This window comes from Setaria viridis, chromosome 8 (genome assembly GCF_005286985.2).
Source record: "Setaria viridis chromosome 8, Setaria_viridis_v4.0, whole genome shotgun sequence".
Classification (NCBI taxonomy): domain Eukaryota; kingdom Viridiplantae; phylum Streptophyta; class Magnoliopsida; order Poales; family Poaceae; genus Setaria; species Setaria viridis.
Window position 1 is genome coordinate 6970912 of NC_048270.2, and position 25192 is coordinate 6996103.

Consider the following 25192-nt stretch of genomic DNA (forward strand, 5'->3'; position numbering starts at 1 on the left):
TGTGTGCATCAACTTTAAGTTCTAATCAGTAATTTTCTTAGAATTTCCAAAGTGTATCAAGATTCCACTTGTGTAAATATCTAACTTCGATATAAGGCTGCATTTTTTTTTATGGCTCCGAATTAATGAAAACAGACCAAATCGATTAAGTATACGCACCACCGGAGTAGTTCCGCAACAAAATCAAATAGCGGCGTGGGCACTTCCTCGCACGGTGGGCACAGGAAAAGGGAGACCTCGAATTTCAAACGATTTATGAGTTGGTTTTCTTTTTTTTTTGTAGTTTTTCTTTGAACGGGAAAAAACAGAATGGGAGAGCACGGAGTCTCATGGCCTCTCGCAAAGAGAAAAAAAAGGGGAGAGAGGGAGGAATCTCGAAGCAAAGCTGGGCGTGCGGCGTCATGCGCGATCACTTTTCCGAGTTCCGATGGAGGAGGGAGCAAAGCAAAGCAGATCGAGGTCCTGACGTGGCTGCCGCGCTGTTTTAGCGCGCATGCGGGCGGCGTGCGGCCGTGACGTGGCGCGATCGAGCTGATGGGAGCGAGCCAGATAGCCCGAGGGTGCGATTGGTTCCTGCACCACCCGCATCTGGGTTCCCCGCGTGCGACCTCCGTGTGACTGGTTCCTGAGCTGCTCGCTGGGTTTGACTCGCTGGGTTTGACGCCTGGAGCCTAGCTCGCGGGGTGCGGTCAAATTTTTTGTTTCTCTAAAGTCAGGCTCCCGGATGCAGCGGCGGACGTATGGTGTGAGCGTGCAGGAAAAAACGCAACGGAGCAGGCAGCGAAGGTCTCTAAATTGGGAGTGGCAAAGTTTGCATTTTGCCATAAATGCGCAACTGTAGTATTTCGTTTGTATTTGTGAATTATTGTCCAAACATTGACTAATTAGGCTTAAAAGATTCATCTCGCAAAGTACAACAAAACTGTGAAATTAATTTTTGATTTCATCTACATTTAGTACTCCATACATGTACCGCAAGTTTGATGATGGCGAATCTTCTTTTTGCATAGTGACAAAGTTAGGAAAAGGAAACCAGGCTTAAACAAGTTCCTACGTGCAAACATCAACCAATAAAAAAAGAAGATGCATCTAGCAAGTCTGACCGGAAGAAGCCTGGATGGGTGTGCGAGCCAGGCCACGCTGGTCCGAAAACCAATCAGGCCCCAAGTCATCGAGGGAGTGGTGAGCAGGTGGGGTGCCACGGTGGAGGGCATTTTGGTCGCAACTATCCCGGATCCGACCGGACCTATAGGAGCCCTAGACCGTAGGCCGTAGCCCAATCCCATCCTTCGCGGCTTTGCCGTCTGCAGCTGGCGCCCGCCGCGCCGCCGCATGCACGTGCGCCTTCGACGCGTGGCTCCTAGGCTGCGCTGCCGCGTGCCCGGCCGCCGTCGCCACGTACTCCTACAGTCCTACGTACGCGCGCCGGCGCAGCGCATGCGAGCGCATGGCTGCCTGCCGCCAGCCTCGGTCCAGTCTCGCTCGCTCCCAATTCAAATTCAAATTCAAATTCAAACACAAATTGGAACGTCAGTCAAATAGGTAAAAATCTGCATAAACCTTGTCAGGTAGCGGCCGGAACACGCGACGGAACCGGCGGCGCAGACAGTGTCCTGGCTGCCACTTGACTATTCACAGACGCTCTGAAGATACACCTACAACCCAAGCCGCACGGCTGTAATGCAGAAAGCCCAGGCGATTGGATTGCATCAGCACTTCTCCAGAGACCTGGAATTCTACACAAGTTCTCCGTCTTGCTGAGAGAAACGAGTGAAGCACTAACCAAAAACCGCCTAATTTATCCACACCTATCCATATCTTCCATGGAAGTCTCAAGGACTGAGACGCTCTTCAAATACAAGCCACAAAATCGCAACGCACTTGCCCTTCTCGTTGACAATCTAACCACAGAGAGCACGGACCTTTTCTGCTCCACTGAGATGAGAAAACAAGCGAAAAATTCAACCAAATGCGCCTAATTTACAGACACTGAAAATGGACAAGCCAAAGTATTTGCCCTCAAATTGCAAACTCAACTATGAATATCACTGTCGAATCTGAGTAGCATATATATACACAGCTAAGTGAAAAAAAAAAGGAAGTAAAGCCGACAACAAAGGAAGTTTAAGAGCAGCTAACTACACATAACACACCCAGGATTATGGCCAAGTATGGTATCCGACATCTGTGATTCTAAATCCTCAAAAACACAACCGAAAATAATTCGCGACGCAAAGGAATCCAGTCTTCAAATGCTCTTATTTCACGGTAATCATCTAAAGCTGCTAACCTGTGAAAGTATCACACAAGTTGCTCAGCGAGTCCTGCGGCTGTTGGCTGGTTTCGATGGTGATGATGGCTTGGTTTTCGCAAAGTCGACAAGGTCCTTGAAAAGGGAGTCCTCAGGTTTAGCCTGGCGGGACGCTGTCGGCCGTGATGTGCTCTTCTCATTCTGGTTGAGGGAGAGGTTTTCTGTCTGTGTCACCAGCCCATCGTAGCCGCCTCCGTTGCTCCCACCAGAGTACACGTTCTGCTCAAAGTACTGCTGTCTCTGGCCGTACCTTGCCGGAGGTGGGGGTAGGGAACCTGCGGCAGCCTGTGGTTCCCATGGAGCCTTCGGAATATCTTCCCTGGAATCTTCATAACCTTTCGTAGCTGAAGATGATGAGAAACTGGGAAGAGCAGTTGGGTTTATGAAGTCATCGTCAGGCAGACTCTCCTGCTGCTTCACAGATGTACGGGTTGGCTCCTCACTTGTAGGACCAGAAGGCGCAGAGAAGCTGGGTGCTGTTGGGTTTACAAAGTCATCAGGCACACTTTCTGACCTGCTACCGTAACTTGGAGGCGGATACGCTTCCGTCTTCAAATGGGATGATGTAGATATATTGGCAGGGGCAGTTGGGTTGATGAAATCATCTGATACTTTTTCTGACTTGTAGGAGTCCCCACTAAGGTAGTCAATATTGCTTGCCTCTGTGTAAACAGGCCTCTTAGATGCTGGAGGTGGAGGAAGGAGCGGGCTTGGGTATGGCCTTTCATTCCTCGGAGCAGAAGGCTGGTTGCTCTGTGCCACTGTGCCATCCCTTGCAGACCTAAGAAGCATTTACTGTACATCAGCTCATGAATATAGAACTCAAGATTCTTCTCTGATATGCTTTAGTAACAGAACATCAAATGAAGCCAAAAGAACACATTTTTTTCTCGAACACGCATGAGAGCTGCATATCTTTGTATTAAAGAAGAAAAGAAAAACACATTTTCTTAGGGGCAATCAAACAAATCATAATGAAAAAGACGACAATATTGCAATTTGCAGCAATCCACCAAACTTGGAATAACAGTAGCATGTATGAAAACAACTTGTATTAAATTGAGAGGCTAAAATAGCTTGCCTGCGGGAAAGCACAGAGAACTCATCTTCTGGCTCATCGTCCTCGTGGACATTTAGAAGTGGAGAAAATGAAACCGCAGTGGACCTAGGAGGGGCAGTCCCTTGGTTTGTATTTGCAGAAGCAGGGGCAGTTGCTCCTGTACCGGGAGGAATTCCCTTTGCTATGTCATCATGACGCTGAACAACACGCTGTAATTCATCATTTAGTCCTAGAGCCTGAAATAAAAGGCTCTCATCACTGCAGAGAGAACACAAGACATTATGTCATTGTCATCACAGTTGTAAAATACAATGGGAAATATAACATTTGAAGAAAAACTCACCCAGTACTGTTAACAAGATCCATGACACGAGATTGATATGATCGGCACTGCCCAACAAGGTCAATGATGACCTCCTCCCTCACACCCTACAGTATAATAAAGCACAATCAGATCAATCCACAGCAAAGAGCATTGGCATATACTACTTGTAAAGAAGTAAAGAATTATCATATGGAATCCAACTATCTTGTGGGAAAAAAAATTAAATGCATACATAATAGTAAGATTCTCATTTTTGTCATAAATAATTGAAAGCATTTCAAAATTTCCAAAAGGAGCTAAAATCTCTACTAGTTATTCCTGCACCATGATTCATCGGCGCCGCAATGGAAATATAAATAAGTACCATATTCTCAGGAAATAGGCAATCATGGTAGCAATCATACAATCGGGAGTGCTAACTGCATTAAAACTTAAAAGTTGAACAAGCTGGATGAGCTCAAAGACTCAGTAGTGGTATTATTGGCAAATATATAATGAAATTTGGAAATCAGATAAAATTTACTGCCATCCAGTATAAACTTGATTAGTAATGGCACAGTAACAATACTAACCCCCTGTATGAAATGAATGCAATAATACAAGCTATCAACATGTCAAGCAAATAGATGTTACATTATAATTTCCATAGTATAGCACTAAGATCTTAGACAAACCAAATGGTTTACAGCCATTTTTCCATGAGCAAAGAGGCGAGTGTTTAGCAGAGCTGATATCACTAAATCATAATTTGTACCGAACAACAATAATAAAACTACAGGTGACCCAAAAAATTGTACGACAACAGTTTAAAAATGTAATCTTCAAGAGAGTCACCTCAGGATGTCTGTGGTCAAGAGCATTTAACATCTCATCTAGCACATCCACAATTCCTCGAGCACTTTGAATCTCACTTAGACTGCACATAACAACGGACAAGAAAAATAAAGTTAAATGTAACAAAAATTGCCCCGTGAAGATACTGAATAAAAAAGCAACTATGAACAGCGAAATGTTCTCCAGAATCTTAGAACTGTTTGACATGACTGAAAAAATTGCTCTTGTAAATTAATGTTCTATTGAGGTCCATGAGTTTGTGATCGCTTGTTCAAAAACGTCTAGCCCTATAAAATTGGTTCTACTGAGGCATATTTTATGGATGCCATGAGTTTGTCGTTTTGTGGGACTGTAAGTTTTGCAAACCCAAGACATGATTGTTTGCTTTTGTGTTATCTGATGTAACCTTGTATCTAACAGAAGTATGGAAAACGTAAGCAAGTATTCAGAATATGATTTTACAGACATTATTAAGCATTGTCTGCACAACAAGGAGAATATAACAAAAAAAGGTGCAACTTATATAGGAACACAGATACCATTAAAGAAAGATGAACAACACTAGTATATTAGTATAAATAAGAACTCAAAGAATACGAAAGGAACCTAATCAGAAAGGTCAGAGATCAGAAAACAAATTGGCAAACAAATAAAAGAATACCTCAGGGCAGGTACAGAAGGGGCAGATTGAAGAGAAGCTTCAATGGCAGCATCTTCATAGCTTTGACCTGGGGGTGGATATAGATGTGGTTGTCTCAATGGCTGAGTTTGAGGAGGTGTAAACAATGGGACTGAATTTTCCTCACGAGGTGGAAAATCAACACCTGCAGCCTGCAAAAATGGCAGCTTATGGTTCGGCTAACTCATAAAATTCTGCAGTCTAAGAGTTCATAGAAAAGATTTTGAAAATGGGAAACAGTGTAACTAGAACACTGAGATTCCATGATTGCTTGCAAATAAATAAGAACATGAAAAAGAATTAGAAAACAAATGCTGATGGTACCCTGAGTTCTTGGTAAGCTGCATGATACTGCGGATATCTTCCAGAAGGACCTCCAAAAGCCACTTGCCATGTGTCAATCAAACTCAATATCTTCTCCCGGACATTTAAGTCTGGCTGCAAAGATGAAATAAAAATCAAATATAGAAGCACATGAATGCAGACAAACAATACTCACTACTCAGCCATTGAATGGGTATTATCATCACCTTTTTCTTTACTATCTTAACCATTTCACTTAATATGTCACGTTCAACGATCAGTTGGTGAACAACATCCCCACAATTTTTGCTTAGTGTCTCCAGCACCTGAATAAGATAGCCAGAATATCATCTCAAGAAAATAAATATGAACACCAGCAAAACAATGTATGATGTTCATAATTTTCCAAAAGTGAAAGATGCAGGTGCTAATGTAAATCCTAAACAACTAACACTTCGTTTATGAAAGCTAAGTGACAACGTGGGAACCGATTCTAAAACTTTTCTTCGTGATATTAGCAACTGGATGTTGCTAACATTGTGCTACCCAAGCATTGCTTAAAGAATCCAGAAGATGTCATAGTTCTAATTTACAATAATCAAACAGTAAAAAAGAAAAGGTCTAGCAGAACTCACATAAAGTGTCAGAATTTGCACTTTTGAATTCTTGCTTCCAAGACGTTTCTTTAAAAGCTTGATTGTATCTTTTGCTTGTCTGCACTTCAACAGATTCCTATCAGCATGTTATTAAGCATAAAAAATGATAAACCAAAAGATATATAACGTGCCTACTGGTAATTGTGCAACATTAGCATTCATCAACAATCCAATACAACTAACTTTGCGACAAGCATCACTCAACCGTGAAACGATACAAACCAATAGTACACATCAAGGATATTCAGTAAGTCACATTCCATACCTAAAATGTTACTAATATATTTTCTTAAGTTGCCACAAAAACAATCCTCAGAGGAACAACCAACTTCGGAGCCAAGGTAATTCAAGACATCCAGAAAGAAATACAAAATTCCATTGTTCATCCTCCATGACCAAACATGATGTCACATCAAACCTGCACCTCAACAAATGCCACCAAAATAAGTGGCCCGCCATGGTATTATGACTCAACTAACCAGCCACAAACTATTTCATCATTAAAAGAATATCTCACCCTCCATGCTAACAACCATAAATCAAAGATTCCTAATCAAGAGCAAGTAAAGAATACAAGAAAGCAAAACAAGATAAGTACTCATTTGCAGCAATCAGTACTGAGAAGTTAGAACAAATCATAAATGGAACAGATTCAAAGGACAATAGAAGCAATCAAGCAGCACTGTGTCGCCGCTCGGTAACTTGAGTCTACATAATTGCTCTAAGACAATGGAAGTTCAACACGATGCAACAGATAACTGAACAAAATCACGACTAAATCACCAGCAACAAATCAATGGGTTAGAAAATACCGTGGCAAATTAGCAACACATGTTCACAATGTTTGACAGCAAGGCCGATCCAGACATATAAAAAAAACCAAACAAATCATAGACAAGGTAGAAAGAGATAAGAGCGTTTGGTCAGACCCGGGATCCATGTTGATGATGTCGCAGAGCTCGATGTTGACGGCCCAGTCCGGGCCGATCAGCATGTCGTTCGTCGCCCTCTCCGCGCACGCCACAGCCGCCGACATCTCTCCCGGCGGCACAAAACCCACTACCACCTCCAAAACCCTAAATCCTGCGGCAAGAACCCCACGAATCAGCCCCCAAGATCCCACCTTTCCAATATCCCGCGACGGAATCCACCCGGAGAACCCATCTTTGACCCCGCAAGAGCCCGAATCCTTACCAAATCTGAGCGAATCGCCGCGAGATTCGCCCGCCGGAGCCACCAAAGCGGCCTCCTTTCCCGATCCGGGAGCGCCGGGCAGCCGCTGATCGCGCAAGAACCGGGCGGGCGGTGCGGAGGGTGGGAGGTTTCGGGGCGGATTCGAGCTGAGAAGCTGGTGGGATTGGTTGGAGGATTTTGAGGGGGCGAAGAAAGGTAGCTGCAGCTGCAGGACGAGACGAGTAGACCCGGCCGGCGGCAGGAACGGGAGAAAGGAAGGAAAACGCGGACGACTTTTCCTCTTTTTTTTTCTTTTCCTCTCTCTCAGTGTGAATAGGACTGCGGTAGCACCTTATTTTTATGTCGGTTTGGAGAAATTTTGGCAATTTGGACATCATCTTTCATCTAAATTGTGGTTATTCTTTTGATTTTTGGGATTGATCAGGCTTTGGCAACTTTTGCAGTTGTATATTCATTTAATTTTTACTAGCACATCCTTACTCTCACGTTATTATTCGCTTATTCTTAGTATGTTGGCTTCGCTTCACAATATATCGGTGCGTTGTCCCTAGTATTCCTCTCTTTGCAAGTATAAGAAGAAGGTATTTGTGGGTCGTTTCATGCCCTCTATTTATTACGTGGGACCCATACATGAAAATAAAAAAAATTCACCGCTTAACCTCTGCTCTATCCATTCGTTCGATTCCTCCGTACTCATCATCATCCAGCCAGTCGCTTCCTCTTCATCCATCGGTGCCACCCGCATCTTGCCCCATCCTCGCCGTCGCCCAGGCTCTGCGCATCTTACCATCCTCCCTGTCGCCTAGGCAAGCGCTCGTCCTCCCCGTGCCTAGCCTCATTCCCACTTTGAGCGTTAGGCCACAGCGCCTCTGGGCACCATGAGCAGGAGTGTGTTCTCCTCTTCTTCTCGTTTCCATCCACCCCCTTCTATAATCCACTCCAAATTATTCCAATCAAGTGCAAAATCGAGCCCCCAATTGCTAGATGTGGAGGCCTTAGTTCCGGATCTGGAGGGGATGGATGTCATTGAGGGGGGTGTGAGGTCCCGGCCTCCGCCCCTGTTTGCGCCGACTGCCGCTGCCCCCCCCCGGGAGACGACCTCCATTGCGGGTTGGCATGACAGTGATTGGATTGACCAAATTCGTCCCACCAAATGGTGGTCGAGGTGCTGAGGTCACCGACAATGCAGGAGGAAGTGGTGCCTCCCGTCCAGTGGAGTGGCGCTTCCCGTCGGTAGTGGAGTGGTCACCTCATGGGAGGGTAGCTCTGAAGGGTTGACAATGGCGGATCCATTGGGCAACGGTGCGAGCGATGGAGGTGGGGTGGGGCGAGGTGCACGAAAACGGGAGCTTTTCTCTTTACTGTGGCGTCAGCCCTACCACGGCGGCACCAGCCACGCCACTTGGTGGCCGGTGCCCAGGGGCCCACGGCCGGCGTGGCCGTGGTGGCACGGCGGTCGGAGTGGCATGGGCCCACATGGCTGTGCACGGGGTTCGTGGCGGCCGACGCTGCGCACAGGAGCGTGGGCCGGCGTAGCCAGACGCAGCGCACGGCCCCCGCGGCGGCCGGCGCGGCATACGGCCCCGTGGTTGATCTTATATGAACAACAATCATACTGGGGAATTTACTGAAAAAATACCAAATACGATCTATTGTTTTGACCTGCATAACTATTTGAATTACTTGATACTTAAATCAAAGCATTACAACATAAAACATAAGTTTCTTCTTCATCAGTAACTGAGCATATGATTTTGCCTTCCTTCCCACCCCTCTTGCCTTTCTTCCCACCCCTTGACATAGTTCTCCCAACATATGAATAATAAGTTTTGCCAGAGCATGGATCCTAGCATGCGATCAACAATTACTCTGAATCGCACGACCTCAATAGTAAAATTCATTATGCAAAGTGGCCAGCATCAGCAGTTTGCAATATAATCAAACCTAAACTAAATTTGGAGAAGCTCATCAAGCAAACACTTCCATTTCAATTACACAAATCAACAAAGATCTGACCACTCCTATATCCTAACCAGAGCCTAGTGAGCCGAGCAGGATGAAACAAGCCAGCGGATAGATCCATCGGGCGACCAATAGTAAAAGGGAAACACAACTGGCATCACCTTGTAGTATCTGAGGTTGATGGGGAGGCGCTCGGCGAAGCGCATCGCGATGAGCGCCTTGTCGATCTCGTCTGCCATGATGTGCGCCACCACCTTGCATCGCACAGCGTCCTCGTCCCCCGGCGCCGCCTTGAGAACTGCGGAACCAGTCGGGGGTCAGATTCGAACGGGGGCACGAGGCTCCAAGACGCGCCGGGGGAGGGGTGGTTGACCTTGGTCGGCAATATTGACGGCCTGGGTGAACTCGCGGCCTAGATGTGGCTGTGGAGCGAGGTGAAGAGGTCCTCGACGGAGACAAGCTCCGCGGCTGCGGCCGCCGCCGCCTTCGACTTGGGCGGCATCTCCGTAGGACTGTGCCCGTGCGCGGCGAACGGCGAAGGCCGGGTCATCGTGTGGTGCCTCGTCGGCCAGTGCGATGGCCGATGGGGATTAGCTGCTCTGTGGATCTGCGAGAGTCCTAGGGAAGGGGGAGTGAGTGGGCGGCCTGCGAGGGCATGTTTATTTGGGCCGGAGGTCACGGAAGGATGGGACACGGACGGGTGGATGGCACAGGGACTTTTTAGCAAAAATGACAAGTCCTATTTCAAGGACCGTGGGTTGATTATGAAAAAGTTGAGGGATTTTTTTGCCCACGACGGTTGGAAGAAACAACTGCTCGACAGCTTGGTTCTAGTTCTAAGAGGGTTTGGCCAACATCTAATAATGTGTCTTGTTTATGTGTTTGATTCCACTATTTGGATCCAGTTTTGGTTTTGGCTAATTTGTGATTTGAAGCCAAATGTTGGTGCCCTGCAGTTGACATAAAACGTTGTTGCATGAGGTCATTTTCAAGTGAAACATAAGATGGTGATAATGTGATTGACATGGTTGCTTAGCTTGCAAGGAAATTTCAACCTTTGGGTTCAAGTTGTTCTTCGCATAATTTATAATACCTGAACTGCACAAGAAGACTTAGGACATGACGAAGAATGATTTTGCAAAAGTATTGAAAAGAGTATCTCATCTTTGTTAATTCCTCCATTCCAAATTAATAGTTGCTTTAGTCTTGTTCTAAGTCAAACTCGTCTAATTTTGAATAAATTTATAGAAAGAAATCTCAACATCTACACCATTAAATTAGTTGCATTACATCCGCCATAAAATATGTGTTGACGGTATATTTGTCGTTGTGAAAATTAATAATTTTTTAATAAATTTGGTCAAAGTTAGAGATGTTTGACTTAGGTAAAAGTAAAGAACCAACGATTATTAGAACGGAGAGAGTAGATAGAACGGAGAGAGTATTAGAGAGAAAATTTTACAAGACAAGTAGGTAGTCCATGTCAATGTATGCATTGAAGGATGGTGCATAGCGAATTTATCATTTTTTTATTGCAAGATACAACCTTTTTGATTAATTTGGAAGTAACTTTTATATAAATCTACAATAGTTCATACATGTTCAATCTCAAATACAGAAATATTATACTACTGTCTAAATATGAAAGGTTACTTTGCAAATCCGATCTTGGCCAAATTGCTATCTTCATTTAAGATAAAAAATAATCTTTGAAGGAGGAGAGTCAGCTACAGTAGAACTCATGTTCAGAAATGCATATCACAAGAACATCGCTATCGGTTCTAGTAGGCTTTGATGAGTAGGGCATGCTACGCTACGCCGACTAATCATGCCAAAACAATAGAAGGCAAAAAAAAAAACAGAGAGGGTAAACTCTGCAGGAACGAATCATGGTTCCATCTGGTTTGGTTCCGTTGGACGAGTTCGTGGTTGGACCAGAGATGTCTCCGCCACCTTCTGACGTTCAGCCGGCTTCGTTCAGCAGAAAGCTATGCATTTGATGACGATGAGCTGCGTGGGCCCACGGTTGATGCAGACACAAGCAAAACTCGTGCACATCTCATGGCCGCGCCAAGCCGGATTTGCTGACAACCATGGCTACGCTATTCAGTAATTTAGGTGCTACGATCACTCGCCATCGCTACATCTATTGGCCGTCTTTTCCTTGAAAAATGTTGCAATCCTTTACACAGGTCCAAGTTCAACGGAGCAGCGTGGTCATCTACCTTTTGTGTTGAAAAAAAAAGAGATAAAATTATGTGACTGTTATATCGGTTCTGAATGTAGGATGTTTTAGTTTTATTAGTCAAATTTATCTAGTTTGGATCCAATTTATAGAGATATATAGAGTATTAATTTCTACATACCAAATAATTAAAATATTTCATGGTGAATTTGATTAAGCTAATTTGATGTTGTAGACATCGGCGCATTTGTCTAAGTTACCAATAGACGTCGATGCAGTATAATCAGCTAATCATCTAAGTTATTACAGATCGAATTCTTTGTCTAAGAACAATATGCCACATCACAAGAGACCTTTTTCAAAACTATAAAACTAGTTGGGAAAACTAGAAGGCAGGAAAAGTAAGTAAAAAGGTTAACATTCGGCTAAATCTTTTAGCAATGCAGTTGAATTTTATTTTGAACTAGTGAGAAAAGGGCATACTGCATAACATAGCTCATTTCGGCCCAAAGCAAAAACTCAATAATTTATTTAGAAAAAGTTCAAATTACTCCCACAAGTATAGAAAAAATTTAAATAACTCCCTAAACTATTTTTAGTTCGGTTTATCCGCCTAAACTATGTCATTTGGTTCACTTTACCTCCTAATACAATTTGTCATTTTTCTTAATCCATACACAAGTTGAATTTTAATTTAACATTTTTTAGGGTAGTAGTGGATATTACAGTATATGTGAAAAAATATTATAAATTTTTCATCATTATTTTCTTATAATGTTGTATCATAAGGCTTAATTTACTATTAAATATCCTACCCATTAAAGTAGTGATTAAAAAGTTATGATGTTTATAACGTGTGTTATAATGCCTATTATCACCTTGCAAAATTTAACTTAAGATTTCAATTCTGCATGTGAAAATAAAAAAACAAATTATATTCAGGTTTAAATTTAACCCAATAATATAGTTTAGGGGTAAAATGAATAAAAAATATATTAGTAGGTTATTCGGACTTTAGATATACCTAAGATAGTAATTTGGACTTTTACTTTTTTTAGAAAATCGACTAAACTTAATTTAGCATTGCAGGCATGAATCTTCCATTAAACCCTTCCCTTGTGCAGACAGGCATACAGCCATGCACACCGTCAACTTTGAGCTAACACGCTCATGCCTATAACTATAAAATACGCGGCTATATTGCTAATACTATATTAGAATCTCTAATCACTGGAAGCAAAATGCCTCCACGTAGCGAGCTGAACTCTAATTTTTGTCCCCATTTCCTGATCCCCAAAAGAAAGCACCAGTGCACTCATAAACTCCTTAAAATTCATCGGCTCAAAGTAGCGCAAGGAAAAAAGCACACAAAATGTAGGCGGAATCTGAAAACAAGCCCACGAGAACAAACAAATCAGCTCTGAGCTACCCCGACAGTCAACAGCCATAGCATAGCATAGCATAGAGTATCTGTATGCACAAGCACGCATCCACAATCAAATTCCAAGACCAAAATTTCGAGTCCTATAGGCAATTCCCTTTATACCATTATAAGACTAAAAAATTTTGTGATCCCACTCGGCCATCGACCCAATTTTCTCAGGACTCCTGTGCCATTGCCGTCTGTATTATGCGTAACGGGAGCAAATGGGTGGGTAGGGGAAATGACTCTTTCACCCTTCAGTTCAGCAGGAGGCGTAAATTTTTGCAAATGACTTAGGTGCCACTGTGAGCTGCTCATTTTGGCGGCAAAGTTGCCGCCAAAAGGACCTCTTGGCTCCAGAATGCTATGGACCCTCTATATAGTGACCAGCACTCCTCCTCTTCCTCCTCCTTGCCTTCATCCCTTTGCCTTCTTCCACCTCTATCTTGTGCTGCTGCGCAAGTCTCAAGCAATGGAAGGAGGATTAGGAGGGTATTTTGCCCGAACTGCGAAGTCCTAGTGAACTGGAACAGGGCAACAACTCTAGAGAACTTCGGCCGCATTTTCTATAAGTGTCAATTCTTTGCGGTGAGATTCTACAATTAGTTTGTGCTATATTTACATTTGATGGGTTGATTGGTCTTATGAACAATTTTCTTTCTTTTATTCATTCTTGTGCTTTAGCCCAGGCGATGGTAGTTCTTTCGGTGGGAGGACATGATGGGGTAGTCATCGGTGCATGAAGGAGATCCAGCTGCACATGTTGTGCCTCCATCTGCACCTGTTCTGTCTGTGGTTCTTGTGCAAGATGCAGTAGTGGCGCCAAGAGGTGCTATACAACAAGTAGATGGCAGAGGGATGGTTGAAGGAAGTATCCTGCAACAACTAAAATGGATCGAGAAGCTAGTTTGTGTTTGCATTCTCCTTGTCTTGTATGTAATCCTGATGAAATGATTGTAGATATAGTAGCATGAATGCTTTTGGTTGTATGAATGACATGGATGGACTGATGGATGAGTGCTTTTGGTTGTATGAATGAAATCAGGAATGGAAGTTGGAATTCTCCTATATATGATGTTGTTCTTGGCGGAAGTAAGAAACAACTAGTAGGTAATAACATCCCATATTTGAAAACATCCCACAACTAGTTGATAACATAATAGTTTTGATGATCCAAATAATAGTCAGACCAAATCCAGTATAGAGTTCAACAGTTTTGGTTATCCAGAATGATCTTACAAGTACCAAAAGGTGCTACACAAAATAACTAGTCCCTGAGACAACAAGTTTAACAGATATTGAGCTTCCTCTTGCTCCTAGTTCCCTTTGCAGGGCTGTCACGAGAAGTGGGAGCCTTGCTTCTTGTGCTCATAGCAGGAGACTCAAGGACTGCTTGTTCCAGCCCAACCTTTGCTCCTTTCTTCTTGACAGGTGGTTTGGTAACCTTTTCAACAGAACTGGTTGGACCTGTTGTATTGGTTTAGGTGGGCCTTCAATGCTCAAAGGCACAGGCTCTGGCTAGTTAGAGCCTACTCCAAATCTTCTAGACAAGACAGAGAGGGGAACATAGTTAAAAAAATGTTTACTTGTTTGATGATGATCATGTAGACAAGGGCATCTTACCTAACTGAAGCAGTTGATGATGATGTTGTAGTTGTTGACACTAAAAATCGGACGAAGACGACTCTCAGCGTCGGACACACGACCTGGGAGAATCTGCTTAGCTCCTGTTCGGGTTATCACCCTGGTGCGGTTCGCGCGGCGTGCCAGTCAATCTGACCTGTTGATTGACAAGGAAAGAAAAGTATTAAATTCTAAGGTTTCGATTGGCTAAAGTTCCGATCTATTTCAAAGGACGTATCAGCGAATCGGCCGAATTAGTGTAGAGATGACCGGCTATGAAACAGCCGATGATCACGTAGCAATTGTAAAAGAAACTACTGGAGTAATCTAAACAATGCTACAGAAACAACACTTGGAACAGATCTAATCGGCTATATGATGATAAATAAAAATATTGATAAAGCCGATAGTTCGTGTTTCAAGCTGGATAACTGGTGATAACTAAAACAACAGGTAAAACCTATAGTTGTAGTAAATATCGAAACTGGTGAATAAATCTAAACGAAACGACAGCGATGCGCCCGAAGTTAAAGCTTAGATATTACTCGATACGCGAAACTTACAAATTGGCCGGAGATCGTGTCGATGCAGTCCTGCCAACTCGTACGAACTCGCGAAAGGAAAACGTATTTGGCAAAGTCGCCGACTTGAAAGTAAAGTACGTGGAAAAGTAGATCTGTATTGATTGATTGTTGTGTTGTTTTACAAGCCTCACGAGGCACTTATTTATACCCTATTACAACTGATTTCCTAACCGACTATGATTTTATCTCTAATTTAAAAATAACAAATATTTACACATGGATACAACCCGCGTCGGAGTCGGTTACTATTTTCCTATGGGCCAATCTTCACTTTCATCTGGTCACCGCCTTGGCCCATTTTAGGCCCACATCGATCAAACTGCTATGGCTCCTAATCGGCCAGCCTTCATCAACTCCTTCAGCAAATCGGCCGAAACACTGTAGCTCTATCGGTCGATTCCCCTGGCAACAGCTTCTTGCTTATCCGCATCGGCTACTATTCTCTTCTTGACGCCGACCCTAACACGTGTCAAAAAATGGCGTCAACAATAATGCTCTTCTTTCTCTGCAATTGAAGATGTAATGGTGCTCTTACTTTTCTCCCCACTAGATGTTGATGCACTTATGCTCTTCTTTTTCTTCCCACCAGATGTGGATGCACTTGTTATATTTGGCAAGTTATGGAAAATCATCCTTGCTGGAACCTGGACGGAGACAGGCACAATGCTTGTTTCTATCGAGATATGTATTGTTTTCTTCTTCCACCTCTTTGGTAGGCCCCTATAGCAGATTGTGTTAGTATTAGTTATAGAGAAAAAAATAAAATACAAACAAGTGGTTGTGATCACCTTTCAGCAAGCATTTCTGCTATATCTGCAGGATCTCCTTCCTTGCAAGTGTACCAGTGATGGCCATAATCATGACAAATTGAGCATTCATGCTTACCTTTGGTGCTGGTGCCACCCTGTGCGCTGGATTTGAACCTATTCTCCCTTCTTCTACCTGCTGTAAACTTGAGTAGAAGTGGATGCATGAAGAAACCATGGTTTGACTTCGGACACATGGACTTATCCGGTATAGTAAGGATGATACCCTCATATGCAGCTCTAAACTTCTCCACCGAGTAGAAGTGATCCACATGATCTTTAATTTTCTCCCTATTGATACTTATAATGAATGCAAGAGCACGTTTGCAAGGTAGTCCTGAAATTTGCCAAGCCCTACATGAACAAGTCCTTTCATCTAGATTGACAACAAATCTGTAAGCTGAGCCTCCTGTTGAACACACCTATGCAACTGCATCAGAACTTGTTATGATATTTATGTTTAAGTTCCTACTCTGTTCCTTCAGCTTCTTAACAATATGCTCAAGGATTTTTCCATCCATATTCCTTGCAATCTTCCTTCTGTGGTTCCACTTGATCAGAAGCTTCTACCTGATTGTATCCATCAGGTCATCCAAATGCTTGCTCTTATCATTCTTGATCTAGTTGTTAAAACTTTCAGCTAGATCATTAGTCATATAATCAACCTTATGGAGTGTGGAGAACTGCCTCCTTGACTTCTTGTCCAAATCTTGCTATGGTTCTATTTCAGGTACTGCATAGCTTCAGGCTTGGCTGTAGCCATTGCTGACCAGTGCTTCTCAAAGAGGTAAGAGTTCCAGCTATATGATGATGCCCACAAATGATCATCAAAAACTTTACCTGAATACCTTTTCTTGAAATTCTACACAAGATGCCACATACACTCTCTATGCTCAGCATTTGGAAATATTTCTGTTACACCAGCCATTACGTTTTGACCACAATCAGTGCAGAATGTCAGCCTAGTTGGAGTTCCAATGGCCTCCTTTAGCCTCTTCATGAACCATATCCAGTTAATATTTGTTTTTGAATTTATAACTCCTACAACAACTGGATACATCCGATTGTGTCCATCTATTGCACAAGCAACACACAACTGGCCTCTGAACTTGCTAGTGAGGAATGTACTATCTACTGCCAAATATGGCCTACAACCCTGAAGAAACCCATCTATGCAAGGTTTCATTGCAAAGAACAGTCTGTTAAACCTGATCTTATTATTGATGGTGTGATGATCTATTACTACAAAGCTCCTAGGACAAGACTGTTCAATTTGTAGTTTGAATTTGTACAAGTTGTCAAAACTTTCCTTCCAATCTCCAAACAACTAAGTAAGTGCCAACTCCTTACCATGATAAACTCTCTTGTAGTGCACAACCACCTTGTACTCATCCTTTAGCCTCTTCTGTAGGTCCTTGGCTACCACCTTTGGGTTCTCCTAGACCCAGTCTTTTACTTTCTCACATACCCAGTACTTTGTTGCACACTTCACCTTTCCACTTCTTCTAGTGCTATGATAGTCATGTTCATTAGGATTCTTCTTCATTTGGAGAGGTTAATGTTACCAATTAAAAGCAGTATAATATTAATAAAACTAAACAAAGCAGTAAATTTGGACAAGTTACCTTGACTGTCAAGTTGTCCCCCATAGTTTAAGCATGAATTCTCCACCTACAGCCATCAATTCTCCCATTGCAATAGGCCCTGTACCTCCTTGGTTCACTCTTCTCAGTGTTAAACTCAAACTCTTTTCTGATTGCATGGGTTACTAATGCCAACTTAAAATCAGACATGTTTGGATAAATGCTTCCTACTTCCATGGGAGGGTCAGCTTTGTCACACTACTTCAGGGTTTACAGGTGGCTCTTTATCTTTTACTACCTTATCTGCCTTATCCTCATAGCCAGAATCAGAGTCAGAGTCACCTTTAGAGTCAGAGAGAACAACATCTTCATCATTGCCTGCAGTTGGGTCAATCTATGGCCCTATATCCATGTACATTACTTCCTCATCAACACCCACATGCTCATTTTCTGGTCCTGGGTTATCTAGGTACCTATCTTCTAGCTGTGTCTCAGTGAAAATGGGTGTTTCAGTGCAACCTTGTGTCTATGTAAACTTGCTAGTCTCCAGATGCTTAGGATCTGGCATTGAAGGGGTGCATGGGACTTGAACACACTCATGCCACAATGGTAGGGCTGGTGCCTCACAACTAGGATGATGACGAGCAATGGAAATGTATCAGTCTTGGTACTGACATGTTTGGCAAACATTTCAACTAGTTTTTGTTAGATTTCACTTCGATGTTTGACATGATGTCAGCACAATAATAGAAGAATTTGACTACATCACCATAGCAGCCAAGGTACTTGTCCTCAATTTCCTCCGGTAGTTCTTTGAAATTGGTAATGTCAGCATCGACAACCTTGTTACAGCTATACCATCTGCTTCGGGTATTGTTGGTAATAAGACGGATTTCTAAGTTGTAGCTCGTTTTCGGGTCCATCCTACAGATGAACACCCACCAATTTTAAGCATCACCCTAGCATCTAGACCTCCCACATGAAATGCTTGAGAATGGACAAAGGGAATGGGCACTCACCCTTCTGAAAGCCATCTAGGTTGCTCCTTTGGCTCCGCCATTGTCAATCCGTGAGCAAATCCTCCTTCCGCCAGTGCGCACGGCCCCAAATCCAGCAGATGCACCTTCCTCGCTACCCCATCTCCCTCTTCTTCATGTGGTCAAATTCTTGGGACTAGATCTGCAACCCTTCGCCGCCGCCGACTTCCTAGGTTTTCGCCACCTATGAGAGAGCGAGAGAGAGAGGTTGAGAGAGGAGAGAAGGAGACGGGTGGGGTATTGGAGCCAGTCAAGGTCAAGAGGAGGCCTACGCACTGATGTAGAGAGGGTAAAATGGAAATTCACCCCATTGATTTTGGTTCGGTCAAGAGAAAATTGGGTTGATGGTCGAGCGGGATCACAAACTTTTTTAATGATATGCATGGAATTGAGAACTTATAACGGTACACACGGAATTACCCTAGGAATAGCAGATGTGACTAAGGCCATGTTTAGTTCACTCCAAAATCCCAACTTTGACACTATGCAAATAGAAGATTCCCCATCACATCAAACTTGCGGTACATGCAAGGAGTACTGAATGTAGACGAAATAAAAAACTAATTGCACAGTTTTGTTGTACTTTGCAAGACGAATCTTTTGAGCCTAATTAGTCAATATTTGAACAATAATTCACAAATACAAACGAAACGCTACAGTATTGCTACAGTAATTTTGACACCCCGGAGTTGGGAAACTAAACCAGGCCTAACGTCAAAAAAGCCACTCTTCTTCGGCCCGCTTCTGCAATCTACTTAGGCCCACTCGTCCGGTTCTGTTTTGGATGGGTTGAATTGCTAGCCCACCAGAGAACGAACAAAGGCCCACTCCTTGCGCTAGGTTTAACTTCGGTGAACACGGGAAGTACAAGGATTCTCTTCCGAGTTCCGTCGACTCCAGGGCGGCGCGCTAACCGCTAATCCTCTCCGGCCGCTGAGCCGTCGCCTTCCGTCCCCGTCGCCGGCTGCTGCTGCTGCGGCAGCCGCGGAGTTGAGATTCCGACAAGCGAGGTGAGCCGGCGCTTACTTATCTGTCTTCCGTCTCCCGCTCACGGCCCTATGCCCTCAGTCTCTGATCACGTTTTGGTTTCGTCTCCGCAGCGCCGATACACGCCACCTGTTCGACGGAATGCCTCACCGGTTCGAGACGGCGGCTGAGACGAGCGGGGAGGACCAGGACCTCCTGGGCGCGCTCCCTGACGAGATCCTCCAGCACGTGCTCTCCTTCCTTCCCTCCGACGAAATCGTGCCGACGTGCCTGCTCGCGCGCCGCTGGCGCGACCTCTGGAAGTCCACGCCTGCCCTGCGCATCTCGGACGCCGAGAACAGGTTTTGGGACTACCGGGATATGCACGAATTCGTCAACCATCTGCTGCTCCTCCGCGACAGCGAGCCTATGGACATATGCGAGATCAACTACTCTAGGTACCTCGGGTGGGGTGTCCTTGGCAAAAAGAGGCCGTTTAAGGGGGCATTTTCTTCCATTGACTTATTTTTAGCACGTGTCACATCGAATGTTTAGATACTAATTAGGAGTATTAAACGTAGACTATTTACAAAACCCATTACATAAGACGAATCTAAACGGCGAGACGAATCTATTAAGCCTAATTAATCCATCATTAGCAAATGTTTACGGTAGCAACACATTGTCAAATCATGAACTAATTAGGCTTAATAGATTCGTCTTATGTAATGGGTTTTGTAATCTACGTTTAATACTCCTAATTAGTATCTAAACATTCGATGTGACGGGTGCTAAAAATAAGTCAGTGGAAGAAAACAGGGCCTAAGTACGTGGATCCGATATGCCTTGAGGCACAAAGCTCGGGTGCTCCGTGTCATCATCCACAAGGAAAATAAGCACTTCGAGCTTGACAGCGCTCCTCTCATCTCGCAGCACCTGACAGTCCTGGAGCTCAGCGGTGTACAATTGGATGATCGTGCCCTGGATTTATCAAGATATCCTGCGTTGAAGGATCTGAAGATCACAGAGTGCATCATTGTGGCCCGTAAGATCTCATCTCAATCCCTACGCCACCTTATCGTTAATGATAACGTCTTTGGTCCTGGCCTGCGCATACGGATTTCTATCCCAAGTCTAGTCTCACTGCATCTAAAGGGTTTTGCGGGCCGGACTCCAGTACTTGAAAGTATGCCATTGCTGGAAACAGCACATGTAGCACTTGGCGCGGAATGCGATGACCGTTGTGACAATAGCAGCTCGGGAAATTGTGGCAAGGATACTGGTAAGGGTTGTCATGACTGTCCTGATGGCCCCGAGAGGTGTGTCCTTCTCAGAGGGCTATCTAATGCCACCGATTTGAAGTTGATAGCTGAACTAAGGGGGTGTTTGGGAGACACGGGCTAAACTTTAGCCCTGTCACATCAGATGTTCGGATGCTAATTAGGAGGACTAAACATGAGCTAATTACAAAACTAATAGCAGAACCCCTAGGCTAAATCACGAGGCAAATCTATTAAGCCTAATTAATCCATCATTAGCGAATGGTTACTGTAGCACCACATTGTCAAATCATGAACTAATTAGACTTAATAGATTCGTCTCGCGATTTAGCCTAGGGGTTGTGCAATTAGTTTTATAATTAGTCTATGTTTACTACTCCTAATTAGTGTCCAAACATCCGATGTGACAGGGGCTAAAATTTAGCCCCTGTCTTCCAAACACCCCCTAAATGTGGTACGTTTGTGCTTCTTCTTAACTCCTATCTTTGCTGTCCACATTTTTACCTCTAGAATTTATATACCTCGTTATACATGAATAAACCATTTGGTTCCTTATGGTCTTTCACACTTAACAGCTTACACCTCTTATCACCATTTGTTTCCTTGGATATTTCGGCCAGTATGCCCTACTTAATGATCTTTTGACAATTATAGTTGTATTATTCATGTAATGTGGCTTATGTATCTAGAGCATTAGGCATCATGTGGATGAAAAATGTAAGACCGAATATGATTAGTTCGTGCTGATTTCTGCAATAGTTGGAGCTTGCATTCACTGTATTGTCCTGACTAGATGTAGATATACTTCAAAATACAACATGGATTAAATATGCTCTCATACCCTTCCATAGCTACTTTCAAACTGCAAATATCTATTAAACTTACATATACTTTTTTTAATAGCATCGTTCTATTAACTAACCAGAGTTTGATCTGCTCCTCTTCTCTTGTCCAGTTTATTTTCAAAAGGGATTTGATATTCTGCCCTACATTTAGCAAGTTGAAGACATTGTTACTTTTTGGATGGTCTGTGGCTGTTGACCCCTCTTCTGTAGTTTTCCTTCTCCAGCACTCACCAGTTCTCGAGAAGCTCACTCTTCAACTTTATAAGGTATATATTTTCTTTATACTTGATAACTGGATGTCCACTAAAGTAACTGTGTGTACATATTTGATCTTTTATAAATTTCTTTAGGTTCCTGAAGGAAGCCAAAATCCAGAGCACCACTATGCGTTCGCACACCTTAAAATAGTTGAAGGTGAACGTCGAGAGGTTGAAGAAAGTGCTCAGAATTTTTTGAAGTCACACTATGGCATACCTGTTGATCTGATTAAAATCCAGGAACCAAATGGTTCATCTTACTCTTCTTGTAAGTTGGCTATTGACAGCCACTCAACTTTATTTATATTACTTCAGCTTGCATATATCTGCCCAAAGGTGAATAAAATTTAGGAACTTTCATGTTTGTTGAACACAAAAGGTAGGAATTCCTCGCATGTAAAAACCCTAAAACCAATTTTATGCATTAACGTTGGACTCAACCATTATCTAGCATCCACATTCCACAATCCGCATAGCTGCATAGATGTGTCTTAGTTGTGTTGAATTGCAGTGTACCACTAATACAATAGGCATGCACTGATTACTTAGACTTTTCCAAGTCACTATCATTATTTGACTTGTGGCACTTATTGCAAATTTTTTCCATGGTCATGAGAAAGTAACGATAGGGGTTTTGACATCATCAAGAGAAAATAGAAAAGAATATGTACTGCACTTGTAACATCTGATTCTATGTTAACAATTTTTATATACTACCACCGAGCTCAAGTACAAACTGGCATGGTCTGCTATTATATATCAGACAAAAGTTCTACATATTTTTTCTGTTATTCTATTTAGAGATGGTTAAAAAAATGAACTTGACCTGCGATGGCTTAGATTCGCAGATGTCTTATGAAGCACAGCTAATAAAAATATATCATCCACCAGTTATGTGGGTTTATCTAATTCAATTTTATTGATACTTTGAATGAATATCTTATATGTTTTTTGAGAACCAAAAATTTAGTATACTTTTATAATGCCAAGAAGAGAAGTGTAAAAACTGGGGGAGATACATGCATTCTACAGAAACATATCTTGTTCCATCCTTATAATTCACATCTCAGAATTAAATCGCATTAGTGACAACTGACTGGTTAGAACTACTTTAGTGCTGTTTCTTGGTACTGCATTTAGCTTTATTCATTGTCTTAGTAGTAACTTTTACCAAATGCATATTAAAGTTGCCTGGCTTTTGTAATCCTTTGTAATATGTATATAATTACACCAAATGCATCTTAATTTTAAGACCACGAACAATAGGTTGGCTGTACCCAGTATGGCAGTACCGCAGTAGCTTCCAAATCTGGTGTAAGGCAAATACTAACTTTCTCCTAACTAGTCAATAAGCTCTTGCTTATGTAGAAAAGAACACAAGAGTTTTTCACAAAACCATGGAGAAGAAGCAGGGAGCCAAAGCTCCATGCATAACCAAACATAGGAATTACATGTTGATGGTTAGGAGTTCTGAATTCTTGCTATCCATTTAGGAGTTGGAGAAACAGCGAAAACTAAATTTCTGTAGTGGTTACTGTTGAAGTATTAGCTCATTCTTGTATGGTGCTATCCATTTCATTGTGGTTGTCTTTTGTTTTACTTCTTCACACTATTTCTCGACAGGTTGTTTTGCATGCATCCTGTACCTAATGAAATTTAACAAGCTAATACCTTAAAGCACAGCTTTTTTGCCTTTGACTGCAGCAGAAATGACCATCGTAATTAGTTAATATTTGATCTATATCTTGATGTTTAAGTGAAATGCTACTTGTTGTGGACTCCTGGCATGATCTCAAGTTGTTTTAGGATCTTGTCTCAAAGGTGAAGACTAATTCTTGAATGATAAAGCTGTGCTTTCATGTGTTTAATTTCATATATGCACTCTGTTGTTGCTTTTGAATCAGTACATCATATGTATTCTTTTGCGAAATACATATGTCATTATCAAAACAAATCCATATAATTTCAAGATTTATTGTCGTTTTGGGTAGGAGTTTGTGCTCTTGTTTGCCTGCTCTACAATAATCTAAAGCTCACAGTGTGACAGGACTGGAGGTAATTAGCTAAATATATAATTTCATCTTGTAAAACATTATGAAAAAGCAAGAATATTATAACATGTTACTGTTTGTAATTGCTCATGCACTCCGATAACAAAGTGTTCACTTAATCATTGTCATTGTGCGTGTGAAGTTGATTTCTTCCATTCTCAACCGTTGCTGTTTGAATGTTCCTCTTCCTACAGGTTACTGTTGTATAAAGTAGCTTGTGTTCTGATCTCCAAAGTACCAAATCCACTCCATTTATGCTCTGTTTTCCGAGGTTGCTGCCTGTTACCTTGATGCGGCTAAGAAGGTCCAGCTGAGGGCACTCAATCTTCTGTAGTTCCAATTTGGTTTTTGGGCTGGGGAGGGGTTGACTGATAGTAATAGTATGTTCCATCTTAGAGCTGCATTTCGGGATAGTTCCCTGTTTCTATTGCATTTACATTTCTAATCTTGATGTGAGCACTTGCAATATCCCAGTTTGCTACAGCTGGATCATGCCCTTCTTTGAGATAAGCTCTGTAGATAATGCTGAATGTGCATTGCCAAGCACTTGAAAATATCCATTTCGTTCAGTTGGGAGACCTGACAGCTTACTGAGACATTTTTTTTGGTTGAAACAAACAGGCTGGAGAGCAGACAATTATATTGACAAAGAAGAAGATAGGCCCAGCCTGGTCTATCCAACCAACAACTACGTAGATGAAAACGACGACGACATCTACTTTCTGGGACATTTGTTTCCATGGTGATTGGTGCAAAGAGTTGAGCCTTTGATGGATAGATCTACTGACAGCCTCACACGTGCCTTGTGAAGAATACATATAAGGTTTGTGATTTTAGAGGATAAGGTTTGTGATTTTAGAGGATAAGGTTTCCTCTGGTTGCCTTTTCTGAAAGTTCAAAAGACAGTAATATAATAAGGAGTTGAAGGGCCTAATTGGGTCCAGTTTACCTACAGCTTTGCGGCAATTGCTTTCGGTCTTGGCTGATCATCACGTCGCTGAATGCATTGCATTTGCTTTCTTCTAATGTCTCGATCGGGAGTAAGGAGCCTGTGTAGCGCTCTCAAATTAACTCATCTCAGTTTGTGCATACCTTGGATGTATCGCTGACTGCAACTTTTTATGTGATTTTTGCTTTGTTGCTTATATTATCCTGTTCTATGTTGATCCGACTTGGTAGCCTTAGTGTACTAGCTACTTGTGCAATTCTCTTGAAGGAATACATGCAG

The 25192-nt window shown here is 42.7% G+C and overlaps 1 protein-coding gene and 1 long non-coding RNA gene across 5 annotated transcripts; one reads left to right on the forward strand and one right to left on the reverse strand.

Annotated features, from left to right (window-relative positions):
* Positions 1 to 1996: 1996 nt before the first annotated feature.
* LOC117833361 (TOM1-like protein 3) lies at positions 1997 to 7645 on the reverse strand. The gene is made up of 10 exons (XM_034712822.2): positions 7363 to 7645; positions 7098 to 7251; positions 6148 to 6226; positions 5740 to 5838; positions 5534 to 5647; positions 5192 to 5361; positions 4531 to 4612; positions 3715 to 3800; positions 3393 to 3629; positions 1997 to 3092 (listed from the first exon to the last, which is right to left on the reverse strand). The coding sequence occupies exons 2-10, from the start codon at positions 7202 to 7204 to the stop codon at positions 2315 to 2317; spliced, it is 1752 nt and encodes a 583-aa protein (XP_034568713.1). The 5' UTR covers positions 7205 to 7251; positions 7363 to 7645; the 3' UTR covers positions 1997 to 2314.
* Positions 7646 to 20086: 12441 nt separating this feature from the next.
* Positions 20087 to 24916, forward strand: LOC117866350 (uncharacterized). Of its 4 annotated transcripts, none has more exons than XR_004642851.2 (4): positions 20087 to 21265; positions 21767 to 21922; positions 22007 to 22181; positions 24586 to 24916. It is a non-coding gene; the product is annotated as an uncharacterized lncRNA (long non-coding RNA). The 4 variants fall into 4 exon arrangements; XR_011899044.1 differs by having other exon boundaries at positions 20088 to 20576; XR_011899045.1 differs by having other exon boundaries at positions 20087 to 21922; positions 22007 to 24268.
* Positions 24917 to 25192: the final 276 nt, after the last annotated feature.

What these genes read in the sequence shown, in the direction of transcription:
- LOC117833361 (XM_034712822.2), bottom strand. Translation starts at nt 7,204, where the DNA reads ATGTCGGCGGCTGTGGCGTGCGCGGAGAGGGCGACGAACGACATGCTG. An exon ending in CCTTCTGTACCTGCCCTGAG is followed by an intron (nt 4,613 to 5,191) that starts GTATTCTTTTAT and finishes TGTTATGTGCAG; the next exon opens with TCTAAGTGAGATTCAAAGTG. An exon ending in TTCTCTGTGCTTTCCCGCAG is followed by an intron (nt 3,093 to 3,392) that starts GCAAGCTATTTT and finishes AATGCTTCTTAG; the next exon opens with GTCTGCAAGGGATGGCACAG.